Raw genomic sequence first — 13135 nt, forward strand, 5'->3', positions numbered from 1 at the left:
TTACCCGGGACAGAGACAGAGCTGAGGAACTCAATGACTTTTTTGCCTCAGTCTTCACTGGCAAGGATTGCAGCCGCAGTGCCCGTGACGCAGAATGCAAAGACGAGGATTGGGAAAATGGAGAACCGCCCACTGTAGGTGAAGATCCAGTGCGAGACCACCTGAGGAATCTGAAGGTGCACAAGTCCGTGGGACCTGATGAGACACATGCACGGGTCCTGAGGGAACTGGCAGATCAAGGCGCTAAGCCACCAGCCATCATATTTGAGAAGTCGTGGCAGTCTGGCGAGGTTCCTACTGACTGGAAAAGGGGAAATGTAACCCCTATTTTCACAAAGGGAAATAAGGAAGACCCAGGGAACTACAGACCAGTCAGTCTCACCTCTGTGTCTGGCAAGATCATGGAGCAGATCCTCCTGGCAACTCTGCTGAGGCACATAGAAAACAAGGAGGTGATTGGTGACAGCCAGCATGGCCTCACCAAGGGCAAGTCATGCCTGACAAATTTGGTGGCCTTCTACAAAGGGCGTATAGCAGCAGTGGACAAGGGAAGATCAATTGATGTCATCTACTTGGACTTGTGCAAAGCGTTTGACACTGTCCCACTTGATATCCTGGTCTCTAAATTGAAGAGACACAGATTCAAAAAATAGACCTCTTGGTGGATAAAGAATTGGCTGGATGGTCGCACTCAAAGTGTTGCGGTCAACGGAGTTCGTGTCTTTCACTCCACCACAAGCCGGGGGGAAAAGCGATGTGGGGTGCGCAGACATTAGGGGAATCGTTCATGCCCCGGTGTGGGATAACATGCGGTTGGGAGGTGGTGAGGGTTTGCTTTTGGGTCGCTTGTTTTTTGTTCTTGGTCCTTCAGTTATTAAACTGTCTTTACATTGTCTGCTCCGAGTTCCTGTGCTGAGCTTGTGGGCCCTGTCAAACCATGGGCGGTCTCTCTGGGTGGGGTTTTCCTCCTGCCTACCAGTGACTGACTTTCACTTCCGCTCGATGACTCACTCTGATTTCCCGGAATAGCAGGAGAGGGGCCGCTGGCCACGGGCAGAGGATAAAAGTCAGGGCAGGACCCAAGCTGCAGCAAAGCTCTTGCAGCCCCGGACAGGGGACGAAGACAGCGGTGAGTCCCTTCCCCTCACGCCTCCCCCCAGCCCGGGCAAGCAGCCCTGCACACTGGGGCTGCGGAATGCCTCCTTCTGACCCCGGGAAGCCACGGGGTCCCCAGCAAGTGACAGGGACCCCAGCGGGTGGGAGGAGGAGGACATCCAAAGGTCTGCTGGGGCTCTGGCACGGAGCAAGAGGAATGGGTGGCTGGGAGCGGGTGTTCACCCCCCTGTGGCTTTGCACGCGCGTTAGGACTGGCCGAAGCTGGGGCGCTATGCCCGAACCTTTCCTCTCCTCCCTACTATGCGGGGAGTGCCCTTGACATGAGGGGCAGCCTCTTGTCCCCCCCTGGGGATCGCCTTGCTGTGCCTGGAAGAGGGCAGTGCTTGTGAGGTCCTCAGAGAGGATTCAAAGCCCAGCAGTGGCCAGTGTGTGTGGAGCTGGCCGTTGCCACAGTGAGTCGCGGGGGGTGCGGGAGGTGGATGTGGGGCAGCTTCTGGGTCTGGGCATGGGCTGAGCCCTTGTGCTGCCTCCACGTCTGTGCGTGGGGTTTGCTGGAGCCCGGGAGGGGCTGGTGATAGTTGGGGCTTGTCGTGGTTTAACCCCAGCTAGCAACTAAGCCCCACGCAGCCGGTGGCTGCCCCTCCCCGGGTGGGATGGGGGAAAGAATCAGAAGGGAGAGAACTCATAGGTCGAGATAAGGATGTTTTAATAGGCAAAGCAAAAGCTGTGTATGCAAACAAAGCAAAATGGTCGGTTGGGGGTCAGCTGTCGTGGCGGTGACCGTTCCCGACTTCTTGTTCATTCTTATCATCTCAAAGCACCTGGATGAAAAGAAGGTTATCACATGCAAGCTTAGGAAGTGCGGGCTAGATGGACTAAGGGGAAGTTGTGTCTGACTAATCTGATAGCATTCTATGATGAAGTGACTAGATGGGTGGATGAGGGGAGAGCAGTGGATGTTGTCTACCTTGACTTTGGCAAGGCTTTTGACACCGTCTCCCACATCATCCTCACATGCAAGCTTAGGAAGTGAGGAACCTAATGAAATTCAAAACGGGTAAATGTAGTGTACTGCATCTGGGGAGGAATAACCCCATGCATCAGTACAGGTTGGGGGCTGACCTCCTGGAGAGCAGCTCTGTGGAAAGGGACCTGGGAGTCCTGGTGGACAACAGGATGACCATGAGCCAGCAACGTGCCCTGGCGGCCAAGAGAGCCAATGGCATCCTGGGGTGCATCAAAAAGAGTGTGGCCAGCAGGTGGAGGGAAGTCATCCTCCCCCTCTACTCTGCCCTGGTGAGGCCGCATCTGGAGTACTGCGTCCAGTTCTGGGCTCCCCAGTACACGAAAGACAGGGATCTGCTGGAGAGGCTCCAGCAAAGGGCTATGAAGATAATTAGGGGATTAGAACATCTTTCATATGAGGAAAGGCTGAGGAACTTGGGTCTCTTTAGTCTAGAGAAAAGAAGACTGAGGGGGGATCTTATTAATGCTTTCAAATACTTAAAGGGAGGATGCCAGAGGGATGGGAGGAGTCTTTTCGCAGCGGTGCCCATTAATAGGACGAGGGGTAATGGGCACAAGCTTGAACATAGGAAGTTCCGTCTTAACATGAGGAGGAAGTTGTTCACTTTGAGGGTAGTGGATCACTGGAACAGGCTGCCCAGAGAGGTTGTGGAGTCTCCCACTCTGGAGACGTTCAAAACCCGCCTGGACGCTGTCCTGTGCAACCTGTTGTAGGTGACCCTGCTCTGGCAGGGGGGTTGGACTAGATAATCTCCAGAGGTCCCTTCCAACCCTGACTATTCTGTGATTCTGTGATTCTGTGCTGGTTTTGGCTGGGATAGAGTAAATTTTCTTGCTCCCAGATCCAGAAGCCACAGGTGCGGGGGCTTGTCATGGTGGTTGCGTTTTGAGGTAAAACAGGACCAATTGTGTTCAGGAACTTCGCGTTTTAGCTAAGCCTCTTCTTACTGCTGAAAATTAACTGCACACTGTGCAGGCACTCATGTCCCGGTGAGAAGCACAGCGGGGGGTGAGACGGGGTTTGACGGGGTCGGGTGTGAGAAATTTATGGAGACATTGCTAGGCAGCTCCCAGAAGCTTGACTTTCATCCCCTAACCTATCCTTCCCTTGGTGCTGCTGTGACTCTGCAGCCATTCCTCTGCCCTAGAGCCCTGCCTGAGGTCATTGCTCTGTCCCACACCCATTTCTGCACAATTCGGCACTCAGCAAACTTCCACGGGGGGTTCAGGACACAATGCAGAGCACTCCCACGGTCCCAGTGGGCTTTGCGGAATTGAGCCATTCCTGTTGTGTGGCCAACGGGAAGGGGCTGTGCACCTCTTCCAAGTGTCGTCGTTGTCTTGGCAGCATCGCTTGCGATGGGCCAAAAGAGGAGGTGTGGTGGAAGGAATTTGATGCAAAGCATGATTGGCTTGGAGAAATGAAGCAGGGTGATAAGGACTGTCCCTGTTTGGACTGTGGGGTGCCCCCACCTTGTTAAGCATGCCGTCTCGCCGTCTCCTCCGCAGGCTGCGTTTGCGTCAGCAATGGCATCTGAAGTGCACATGCCGGAGCCTGTCTGCCTCATAGAGAACAGCCAGACGAAGAGGCTGGTGGTGCATCAGGAGGCCCTGCAGGTGCTGTCGGAGATCACCCAGCCTGTGGTGGTGGTGGGCATCACAGGGCTGTACCGCACTGGCAAGTCCTACCTCATGAACAGGCTGGCTGGTCAGAGGAAAGGTGAGGGAGGTCCCGGCCCCGGATGGCCAAGGTACCTGGGTTTCCCCCTCTCTATGTAGCACTCTGGAGAGCCGTACGTCCTCCCCACAGGTTTCTCGCTGGGCTGCGGCCTGCAGTCCCACACCAAAGGGGTCTGGATGTGGTGTGTACCTCACCCCTGCCAGCCTGGACACACTCTGGTGCTGCTGGACACTGAAGGGCTGGGCGACGTGGAGAAGGTGTGGCAGAGGCGGAAGCTGCCTTTGTGCATTCCCAGCACTTGGGAAGCTCTTGAGGGCCCAGCCACGGGGACCAGAGTGCAGGTGTTCCCACCACCGGTGGAGGCCTTCAGCCTGTGTGCTGGGAAGAGCCGGCGGCCACGGGGAAGGCGGTTGGGGTAGAGAAAGTGCCAAATTCCTCTGCTTCTCTGGCAAAGAGCAGCAGAACGGGAATGGGGAGCTCAGGGAGCACTTGGATAGAGGTGTGGTGGCACCCTGAGAGTAAAGAGTTGAGGATAACGCGGCTGCAGAAAGACATGGGGGTGGCATGGGGGTGGATGTCTCCAAACACTGGGCTTGCCATGGCATGTTGGTTAGGGGTGCTCAGGGTCTGGGGCTCTGGGGTTCTGCTCAGACTTTGGGAGTGTTGTTAACAAGAGGCATGGGTTCTTGTTCCAGGGCGACACCAAGAACGACACCTGGATCTTTGTGCTCACCGTACTGCTCTCCAGCACCCTGATCTACAACAGCAGAGGCACCATTGACCAGCAGGCCATGGAGCAACTTTAGTATCCTTGGTGGGACAGCAGCACCAGGGATGCCCTCCTCTGCCTGTGTGGTGGGCAAGGGCTTGACAAATGCTACTTCCTCCAACAGTGGCAGAACCTTCTGGTGGTGCCCAGTGATGTGCTTTGAGTCCTCAGGAGTGCCATGTGGTGGAGCTGAGGGCTGAGGCTTTTTCTCCCTCCTCCTTCCGGTGGTTCCCTGCAGTTGTCTGTCCCCGCAGAGTCTCCCCTCTTGCCCAGGAAGTGCTGGGGGCTTGCAGGATGGCGATGCCCCTGCCTTCAGAGCAGAGCTCCCTCTTTCCTTAGCCAGCTCCCTAGCTATGTGATGAAGCTGTCCGAGCATGTCAAGTTGAAAGCAGCACCCGAGCAGAGTAACGATAAACGGAAGGATTCTGAAAAGTTTGTCTCCTTCTTCCCAACGTTTGTCTGGACTGTCCGGGATTTCACGCTGCAGATGGAGGTGGATGGGAAGGAAATCTCTGAGGATGACTACTTGGAGATGGCACTGAATTTGAAGGCTGGTAAGGGAATGGTGCTGTGCTGCTGGAGACGTCCAGCCCCAGACTCAGCGGCATTTCAGGGTAAGTCAAGAGCAGCCCAAGCCCGGTGAACTTGCTCCGTGTCCCCTTACCCCACAGGTAACAGCCCAGAGATCCAGCGCTACAATGAGCCCCGGGAATGCATCTGCAGGTTCTTTCCAAATCGCAAGTGCTTTGTTTTTGAGCAGCCAGCCCACAAGAGGGACCTGGTCCGCTTGGAGGAGCTTCAGGATCATGAGATCAATCCTGAATTCCAGCAGCAGGTGGAGAAATTCTGCAGGCACATCTGGGAGAAGTCTTCACCTAAGACCATCCCCGGTGGCAGCATCATAACAGGGACGTGTGAGTACAGCTGTACAGAGGATTGGGTGGCCAGCAGCTCCTGGCACTGTGTCTGGGGAGGGGTCAAATGCAGAGTGAAATGATGCCAGTGGGGAAAGGGAGAGGTATTCTGCTGGCTGCTGTGCCTGCCTCTGGATTTGGAGGTTCTGGGTGTTGGAGGCGGGTGGGAAAGAGTTTGGAAGAGAAGTTGAGGCAGGCTCTGGAAGGGAGGCAGCAGGGATATGGCAGGAGCCGGGGCCGAAGGGGAGCCTGGGTTGTGTTGGGGCTGCCGATCTCTCATCCTCGGTCCTCCTTGGCAGTGCTGGGGAAACTGGCAGAGGCCTACGTGGAGGCCATCCAGAGCGGGTCGGTGCCATGCCTGGAGACTGCAGTGCTTGCCCTGGCCAAGATTGCAAATGCAGCGGCAGTGGAAGAGGCTGTGAAGTTGTACCAGGATCTGATGCATCAGCGGGCGCAGCTGCCGACGGAGACCGTTGAGGAGCTCCTGGATCTGCACAGCCAGTGCGAGTGGGAGGCACTGGAGCTGTTCCAGAAACAGGCATTCAAGGATGACATCTGCCATTTCCAGGCAGATCTTACAGTAGGTGCTCCCCAGCCCAACCCTGATTCCCCCAGGGACATGCTTCCCCTCTCCTGCTGACTAATTCTTGTCCCTCTGTTTTGTGAAGCCTGTGGTCCCTGGCAAGCTCTCTGCTCCTGGCCACCTTGGCGCAGAGATGTCCATGGGTGCACAATGCCCTCCCCATCTCTCACCTGCCAGCTGATTACCCCACAGATGGAGATCCCAATTTCTTTGGCAACAGGGCTTGATTTTTGCCTAGAATGAGAGCAGCAGCCGCAGCTCAGCCTGGGCTGATGCCTTTGCTCTGCATCTTTCTGGACAGCGCCAGGTGGAGGCCATCAAGGCGACGTTCTGCAGGGCCAACGAGGAGGTGTCCCGTCGCAATTGCAAGGCTACTCTCTGGAACCTCTACCAAGACATAGACAAAAACATCAGTGCTGGTGTCTACAGTGTGTCAGGGGGTTATGAGCTGTTCAAAGGAGACCAGAAGGCACTGTTGGAGAAATATTGGGAGCTGCCTGGCAAGGGGGTGAAGGTAGGCACAAGAGCAGCTCCTCTTCAAGGGGAGAGGCTCCACGTCCCATCCCCTTCCCCCAGGAAACCATTTCCCCCCTGCTGCTCTTTCTGCCCCCGACTCCTCTTCTACTGTACTCCTGCAGGCTTATGCTGTCCTGCTGGAGTTCCTCCCGCGCATAGAGGCTCTGGAAAAAATCATCATCAACATCCAAATCTCCCTGGCAGAGAAGGACAAGGAGCTGAAAAGTAACTTCTGGGGGGCAGAAATGTCACTGCCTGTCGAGGGCCAAGCTTGGTGGGGGGGACAAGAGTAGTCCTTGGGAGCTTGGGGGCTCAGCTCCCGCCTTTGCAACACCTCTGTTTCTCTGTCGCCAGGTGCGCGGGAGCAGTATGAGAGAGCTCAGAAGGAGTGGGAGGCCGAGTGGAAGAGGATGAACAGAGACCGTGTATTTTCAAATGTCACACATTTCGTGTTTCCCCTTATGCAAGGATTGATATCTTTACTCTTACTCCTGTTGTAGCCAAATACGACGGTGTGTTTAGTCCCCACGTAGAAGTCTGTTACAGTTTGAAAGCCTTTCCTGCAAGACGCTTGCTGTAGAGTAGGGAAGTGACCTCCACGTTCGCTTGTACTGCACTGTAGACCTGAAGGCATGGGGAACGTCTACAGCCAGGGTGGCCTGGGGCACAGAAAGGCCATAATGCCCAGAGGGCGGTCGGGGAGCATTTTGCCATGCTCAGAACATGTCCCTGGGGATCTAACACACCTCTTCGAGACACCTCCTCAGCAGGGCTGTGGGAAACACGCCCGAGAGAGCTTGAAGCCCACTAGCTGATATCCTAGGCTGGCACGTACTGCGGCAGCGTGAAGGAGCGCGGAGGTTGTGAGTAGAGCAGGAATCCCCGTGGTGGGCGCTACCTGGTTTGCTTGGCATCGGTCCGGAGCAGAGGGACCCAGAAGGAGTGAGCCCGTGACCCAGGGAGCAGTGAGTGAAAGCCATCCTCTGCTCTGTAGCTCTTCCCACCCTGGTCCTTCGGGAGGCTCTTCTCCCTCTGAAGCGGTGAGGAAGTTGTCCCCAGAGGGCTGTCGTGCTCTCTGCTCGCTCACCCCAGCTGCAAGCTGCTGCCTCTTGTCTCTCTTGACCCAAGAGATCCCCAAGTGCCCCTTCCCGAGGGTGTCTGAGGTGGTATAGCAGGAGATGGCTGTTGTACAGAGGGTTCGTGGGAGGTGTCCCCCACATCGTACTGGGGTTGGCTGGGAGAGAGTTAATGTTCTCCTTAGATGCCGGGGTGGTTGTGTGTTTTGGATTTGTTGGTGTCACCCCCCTGTTTTAGCTGTCACCGAAGCGTGTCTGCACCTTTTCTGTTTCTCATCCACCAGGGAGTAGGCGGGGGGTGGGCAAGGAGTTGGGAGGGGACACGGCGGGGACAGCTGACCCCAACTGACCAAAGCGATATCCCGGACCATATGAGCCTGTGCCCCAGCAATGGAAACCGGGGCAAAGCGGGAGGGAGGGGGGATGTTTGGAGTTATGGCGTTTGTCTTCAAAGCCACCGCTACGCACGATGGAGCCCTGCTTTCCTGTAGGTGGCTGACTGCCTGCCGATGGGAAGTGGAGAATGAATCCCTTCTTTTGCTTTGTTTGCACAGGCACCTTTGGCTTTATCTATTAAACTGTCTTTATCGTGAGCTATGAGTTGTCTCACTTTCACCCTTCCCATTGTCTCCTCCATCCCCCAAGTGGTGTGGGGCTTAGCTGCCTTCCGGGGTCAACCCACCACACCCATGGGCAAAGGGGTGTCCCTCTTCCCTGCAGGCAATGAAATGTTCACCTGCAGCATGAGAAGAAGCAGGGACACTAACCGTTGCAGTAAGGTGAAGGAGTAGAGGGTTTTGAGTTCTTTCTGGACAGAGGGGCTGCTCCAAAGGCAGTCACCCCTGCCACGCCAGAGACACTAGCCCCTGGAAAGACTTTCCTGCGCTGTGGGCACTCCATCCCTGCAGGGGAGGTCTGCCCGTGAGAGAGGAAGGTCTGCAGAGCACAGCCCCTGCTCACCCAGCAAGGTCCTGGGGAAGCTCCCGAGGACAAAGCCCAGGCTCTGCTCCTCCACAGGCTCCTGTGCCGGTGCTCTTTGCCCTCCTGAGCCCCCACACCGTGAGACCCTCCCTTGCCACACTCTAGTCCTGGGAGCCGTCCCACCACATAGAACCATAGGATTGCTGAGGTTGGAAGGGACCTTGAAGAGCATCAAGTCCAACCACTAAGCTACCCTGGCATAACCACTTCTAAACCATGTCCCCAAGTACCACGTCTACCCCTTTTTTAAACACCTCCAGGGATGGCGAAGCCACCCCCTCCCTGGGCAGCCCCTTCCAATGTCTAATAACCATTTCAGTGAAAAATTTTTCCTCATATCTAGTCTAACCCTCACCTGGCATAACTTGAAGCCTTTTCGCCCAACACTGCCTAACACTGCCAAGTCCACCAATGAATCAGGTCCTTAAGCGCCACACCTACACACCTTTTAAAGACCCCCAGGCCCTCTTCTCCCCGGCAGCGTTCCAGCCATACTGCCCCAAGCCTGTAGCACTGCCTGGGGTTGGTGTGACCCGAGTGAAGGACCCGGCACTTGGCCTTCTTGAACCTCATACCATTGGCCTCGGCCCATCGGTCCGGCCTGTCCAGATCCCTCTGTAGACCCATCCTACCCTCAAGCAGATCAACACGCCCGCCGAGCTTAGTGTCATCTGCGAAGTTACTAAGGGTGCATTCGATCCCCTCCTCCGGGTCATTGATGAAGATAGTAAAGAGCACTGGCCCCAGCACTGAGCCCTGGAGAACACCACTTGTGACTGCACAACAACTGGATTGAACTCCATTCACCACCACCCTCTGGGCACGGCCATCTTGCATTCCCAACCAGATCGTAGCCCAGCAACTGCACACAGATCTCTCCCTCCTCACGTTAATTCCCCGTGCCACGTGCATTAATGTGCAGAGACTGTAGAGAGGCACCCCAGCATGCTGAGTTCCTGGAGAGGCTTTGGGGATTTCTCCATCACGGTGACACGGAGGCGCTTCCTTGTTACACACAAGTGTTGGAGGTGACCTGATTAAGGTCTCCTTTATTGTTTTTTCAATCCCTTCCTGTCACATCACCCTGGAGCTTTGCTCATCGACCCTCTCTGCCACTCCCTCACACGCTGCTGGATGCCCTCTCCCTCTCACTCTTACTTCAAAGCCTCCCTTACAAGGTCAAAGATTCATTTGCCCTATTGGGGCGGTGGATCCCATCTCTGCCAGGCACACACTGATCTGCATACAGGGTCCCGTGGTGGCTGAGCCCCTAACCCCATCACCAACACCAAGTCCTCAGCCAACTGTTGACCCACATGAGCAGTGCTCTCCTCCTCACAGCCTTGGCCCTGGGGCCAGCAGGCATTGCCTCCAAGCCATGCAGACCTGGTGTGTGGTATGAGTTGAGTTGCCTTCAGGCTTTGCCTCTGAAAGGAGAGCGCCCCAAAATGTCTCCCTGAGGCAGACTGCGGTGAGCTGATCTGCTGATTGTCCTCCCAGTCAGGATCTCTTCCTCCTGCAAAGCAGGTGCACAGGGTCCAGCTGTGCCCCGCTGTTGCCAAATGAGCATGGTCCTCTCAACCCTGTTTGCCTTCTTCCTGAGGAGAAGCAGCTCCAGCACCTGCAAAGGCAGCAGAGGTGGGCCAGTGGGCAGGGACATCAGTGCTGTGGTTGCCAGAGACAGGTGAGATGAATCTCACTAAGAACAGCAAAGTTTGCTCTGGATCACACAGAGAAGTGTAAGGGCTCTGTGCATGTCTCTACAGCCACGCTGCTCCACGTGCTCCTTCTCGTCACCTCCCACTGAGTGAAGATGGCATCGAAGTCTCCCTTTTGCTCCTTAAGTCTGAGCAAACCCACGTCTCTCAGCCTCTTCTTGTGCTTTATAAGCATCACTCCCCTGACCTACTTGGTCACCCTGATCAGATCAGATTTAACGTCCTGTCCATGATGCCAATTTGTGGTGGACAGGAGATTAAGACATCTTAAAGAACCACTACTAAAGGTATCAGCAAAAATGGTTTTGCTGAAATATGATGTTATAAAGAATGACTTCAGTGGCAAGGTTCCCTCGATTACCTACTGCACGAAGGACATAATGATTCAAAACTACCAATTCAGAATCAAAGTTTGCAATACAAAACCTTGGTGTGCTATAATGCAAGATTATGAGCAACACCGGTCCCTTACCAAGGATCTGCAGTTGGTGAGAGGTTTCTGCCACAAGGAGCAACCTTGAGAGGTGTCCCAGCTCCAGGGAAGAGCATGGCCATGCAGGCAGCTGCTCAGCAGGAAGAGATCAAAAAAGGATCACTCAAGCTGTCATGCCAGGTCCTCCACTTGGGTCACACCAACCCCAGGCAGTGCTACAGGCATGGGGCAGAGTGGCTGGAAAGCTGCCCAGCAGCAAAGGGCCTGGGGGTGTAGGTGAACAGCCGGCTGAATATGAGCCAGAACTGTGCGCAGTGGCCAAGAACGCCAGTAGCACCCTGGCTTGGATCAGGAATAGTGTGGCCAGTGGGACTGGGGCAGTGATTGTGCCCCTGTACTCGGCAGTGGTGAGGCCCCACCTCAAATCCTGTATTCAGTTTTGGGCCCCTTATAACAAGAAAGTCATTGAGGTGCTGGAGTGTGTCCAGAGAACGGCTGGTGAAGGGTCCGGAGAACACATCTTGTGAGGAGTGGCTGAGGGAACTGGGGTTGTTTAGCCTGGAGAAAAGGAGGCCTTCTCTACAACTGCCTGAAAGGAGGTGGTGGTGAGGTGGGAGTTGGTGTCTTCTCCCAAGTGACAAGCGATAGGACAAGAGGAAATAGCCTGGGGATGTTTAAAAGACGAGTAGACGTTGCACTTGGGGACATGGTTTAGTGGGGGGATTGCCAGGGCCATGTTAACGGTTGGACTCGATGGTCTTAAGGGTCTTTCCCAACTTCAGTGATTCTCTGAGTCCATGCCTAAAGAGGGGGCCTGTAGTCAAATGACTTGCGATGGGAAAAGTATGCATGATAGGCCTTGTACCCACAGCTTACTTTGTTCTTGGCCGGGTTAAGACTTAGACCTCTACATCCTTTGGAGCCTGAACCAGAGTACTGCTAGTTTGGACAAGGAATCATAGAATGGTAGAATGGTTTGGGTTGGAAGGCACCTTAAAGACCATCTAGTTCCAATCCCCGCACCTTCCACCAGCCCAGTTTGCTCAAAGTGTCTCACCACCCTCACAGGCAAGAATTTCTTTCTAATATCTCACCTAAAGCCCCTCTCTTTCATTGTCAAACCCTTCCCCCTCGTCCCATGGCTCCCCTCCCTGACCCAGAGGCCCTCCCCAGCTCTCCTGGAGACCCCTTAGGCACTGGAAGGGGCTCTGAGGTCTCCCCGGAGCCTTCTCTTCTCCACGCTGAACACCCCCAACTCTCCCAGCCTGTCTTCCCAGCAGAGGGGCTCCAGCCCTCGCAGCATCTTTGTGGCCTCCACTGGACCCCCTCCAGCAGGTCCATGTCTTCTGTTGGGACACCCAGCCTTGGACTACAGCAAAACGACCAAGACAGATATTTCAGGGACTGGGTATACCTACAGTGGTGGTGTCTGTAACTACAGAATCACAAAGGGTTCTTGCACAAGCACATCCATTTCCAACGTGCACAAGGACAGTTTCAGGGATGAAATACATCAGGATGAAATAAAAAAAAAATACATCAGGGATGAAATACATCAGGATGTATTTCAAAATGACAAACATTTTGTTCGGTGTCAAGACGGATGTCTTGGGCCTTAATGCTGTTATTTCCCCAAGAAATCCTTGCTGTTGCCATACAACACATGCATTAACAGCAATGGTCGGCCATTTGTTCCCATTTTCTCAGGCCCACACGCTATGTTCTGACAGACAGAGTACAATTTAATCGCAGTGCACTGATTGGGTGTATGGTGGGTACACAAGCATTGCCTACTGTTCAAACAAAAGCTGTGGCTTTACTGTCAGTGAGGTCATAAGTGAGCTTCACAACACACCACCCTCTCAGGAGAAGTTCCTTCAGTCAGAATATCATCTCTTGGCAGAGTTCCACATCCTGAGGAAGCGGGACGCTCTGTGAAAGTTCAGCAAGCGCAGCATGAGCGATCGCGGGTGAATGTTTGTAGCTCTGTGGGAGTCTGTTAAAGGGGTATTGTCTTCCTTCCCAAGGAAGAGCCAGTTTCTCTTTATCCTCCTCCGGCGAGGGCACTGTAAAGAACATATCTCCGACATGGAGCACGGCCATCCAGGGGTGTGCGGCTGCCTGGAGCGTGGCTGTTAGAGCTGCACTAGCGGGTACGCAGCCATTAGTGGAGATGTGTCGGCACAGCAATACACGATAACATATTATTATGCTGATAATCAACTCTCAGGTGCCATCTCCCACCCGGTTTCAGACTGGCCAGAGGGGTGAATTGTACAGGGGGTGGGGCAATAATGTGCCTTTTTTCTGAGTCTCTTATGA

At 54.7% G+C, this 13135-nt stretch overlaps 1 protein-coding gene across 1 annotated transcript; it reads left to right on the plus strand.

Annotated features, from left to right (window-relative positions):
* Positions 1-807: 807 nt before the first annotated feature.
* On the plus strand, positions 808-8274 carry LOC309682587 (guanylate-binding protein 1-like; the record flags this gene model as incomplete). Its single annotated transcript, XM_082496697.1, has 8 exons — positions 808-823; positions 3713-3862; positions 3953-4080; positions 4519-4614; positions 5517-6051; positions 6389-6603; positions 6728-6830; positions 6960-8274. 8 exons carry the CDS (start codon positions 808-810, stop codon positions 7103-7105), a joined length of 1389 nt encoding a protein of 462 aa, XP_082352823.1. The 3' UTR covers positions 7106-8274.
* Between the last annotated feature and the right edge of the window lie 4861 nt (positions 8275-13135).

The sequence above is a fragment of the Vanellus vanellus genome, assembly GCF_965231255.1.
Source record: "Vanellus vanellus genome assembly, chromosome: 30".
Taxonomy (NCBI): Eukaryota; Metazoa; Chordata; class Aves; order Charadriiformes; family Charadriidae; genus Vanellus; species Vanellus vanellus.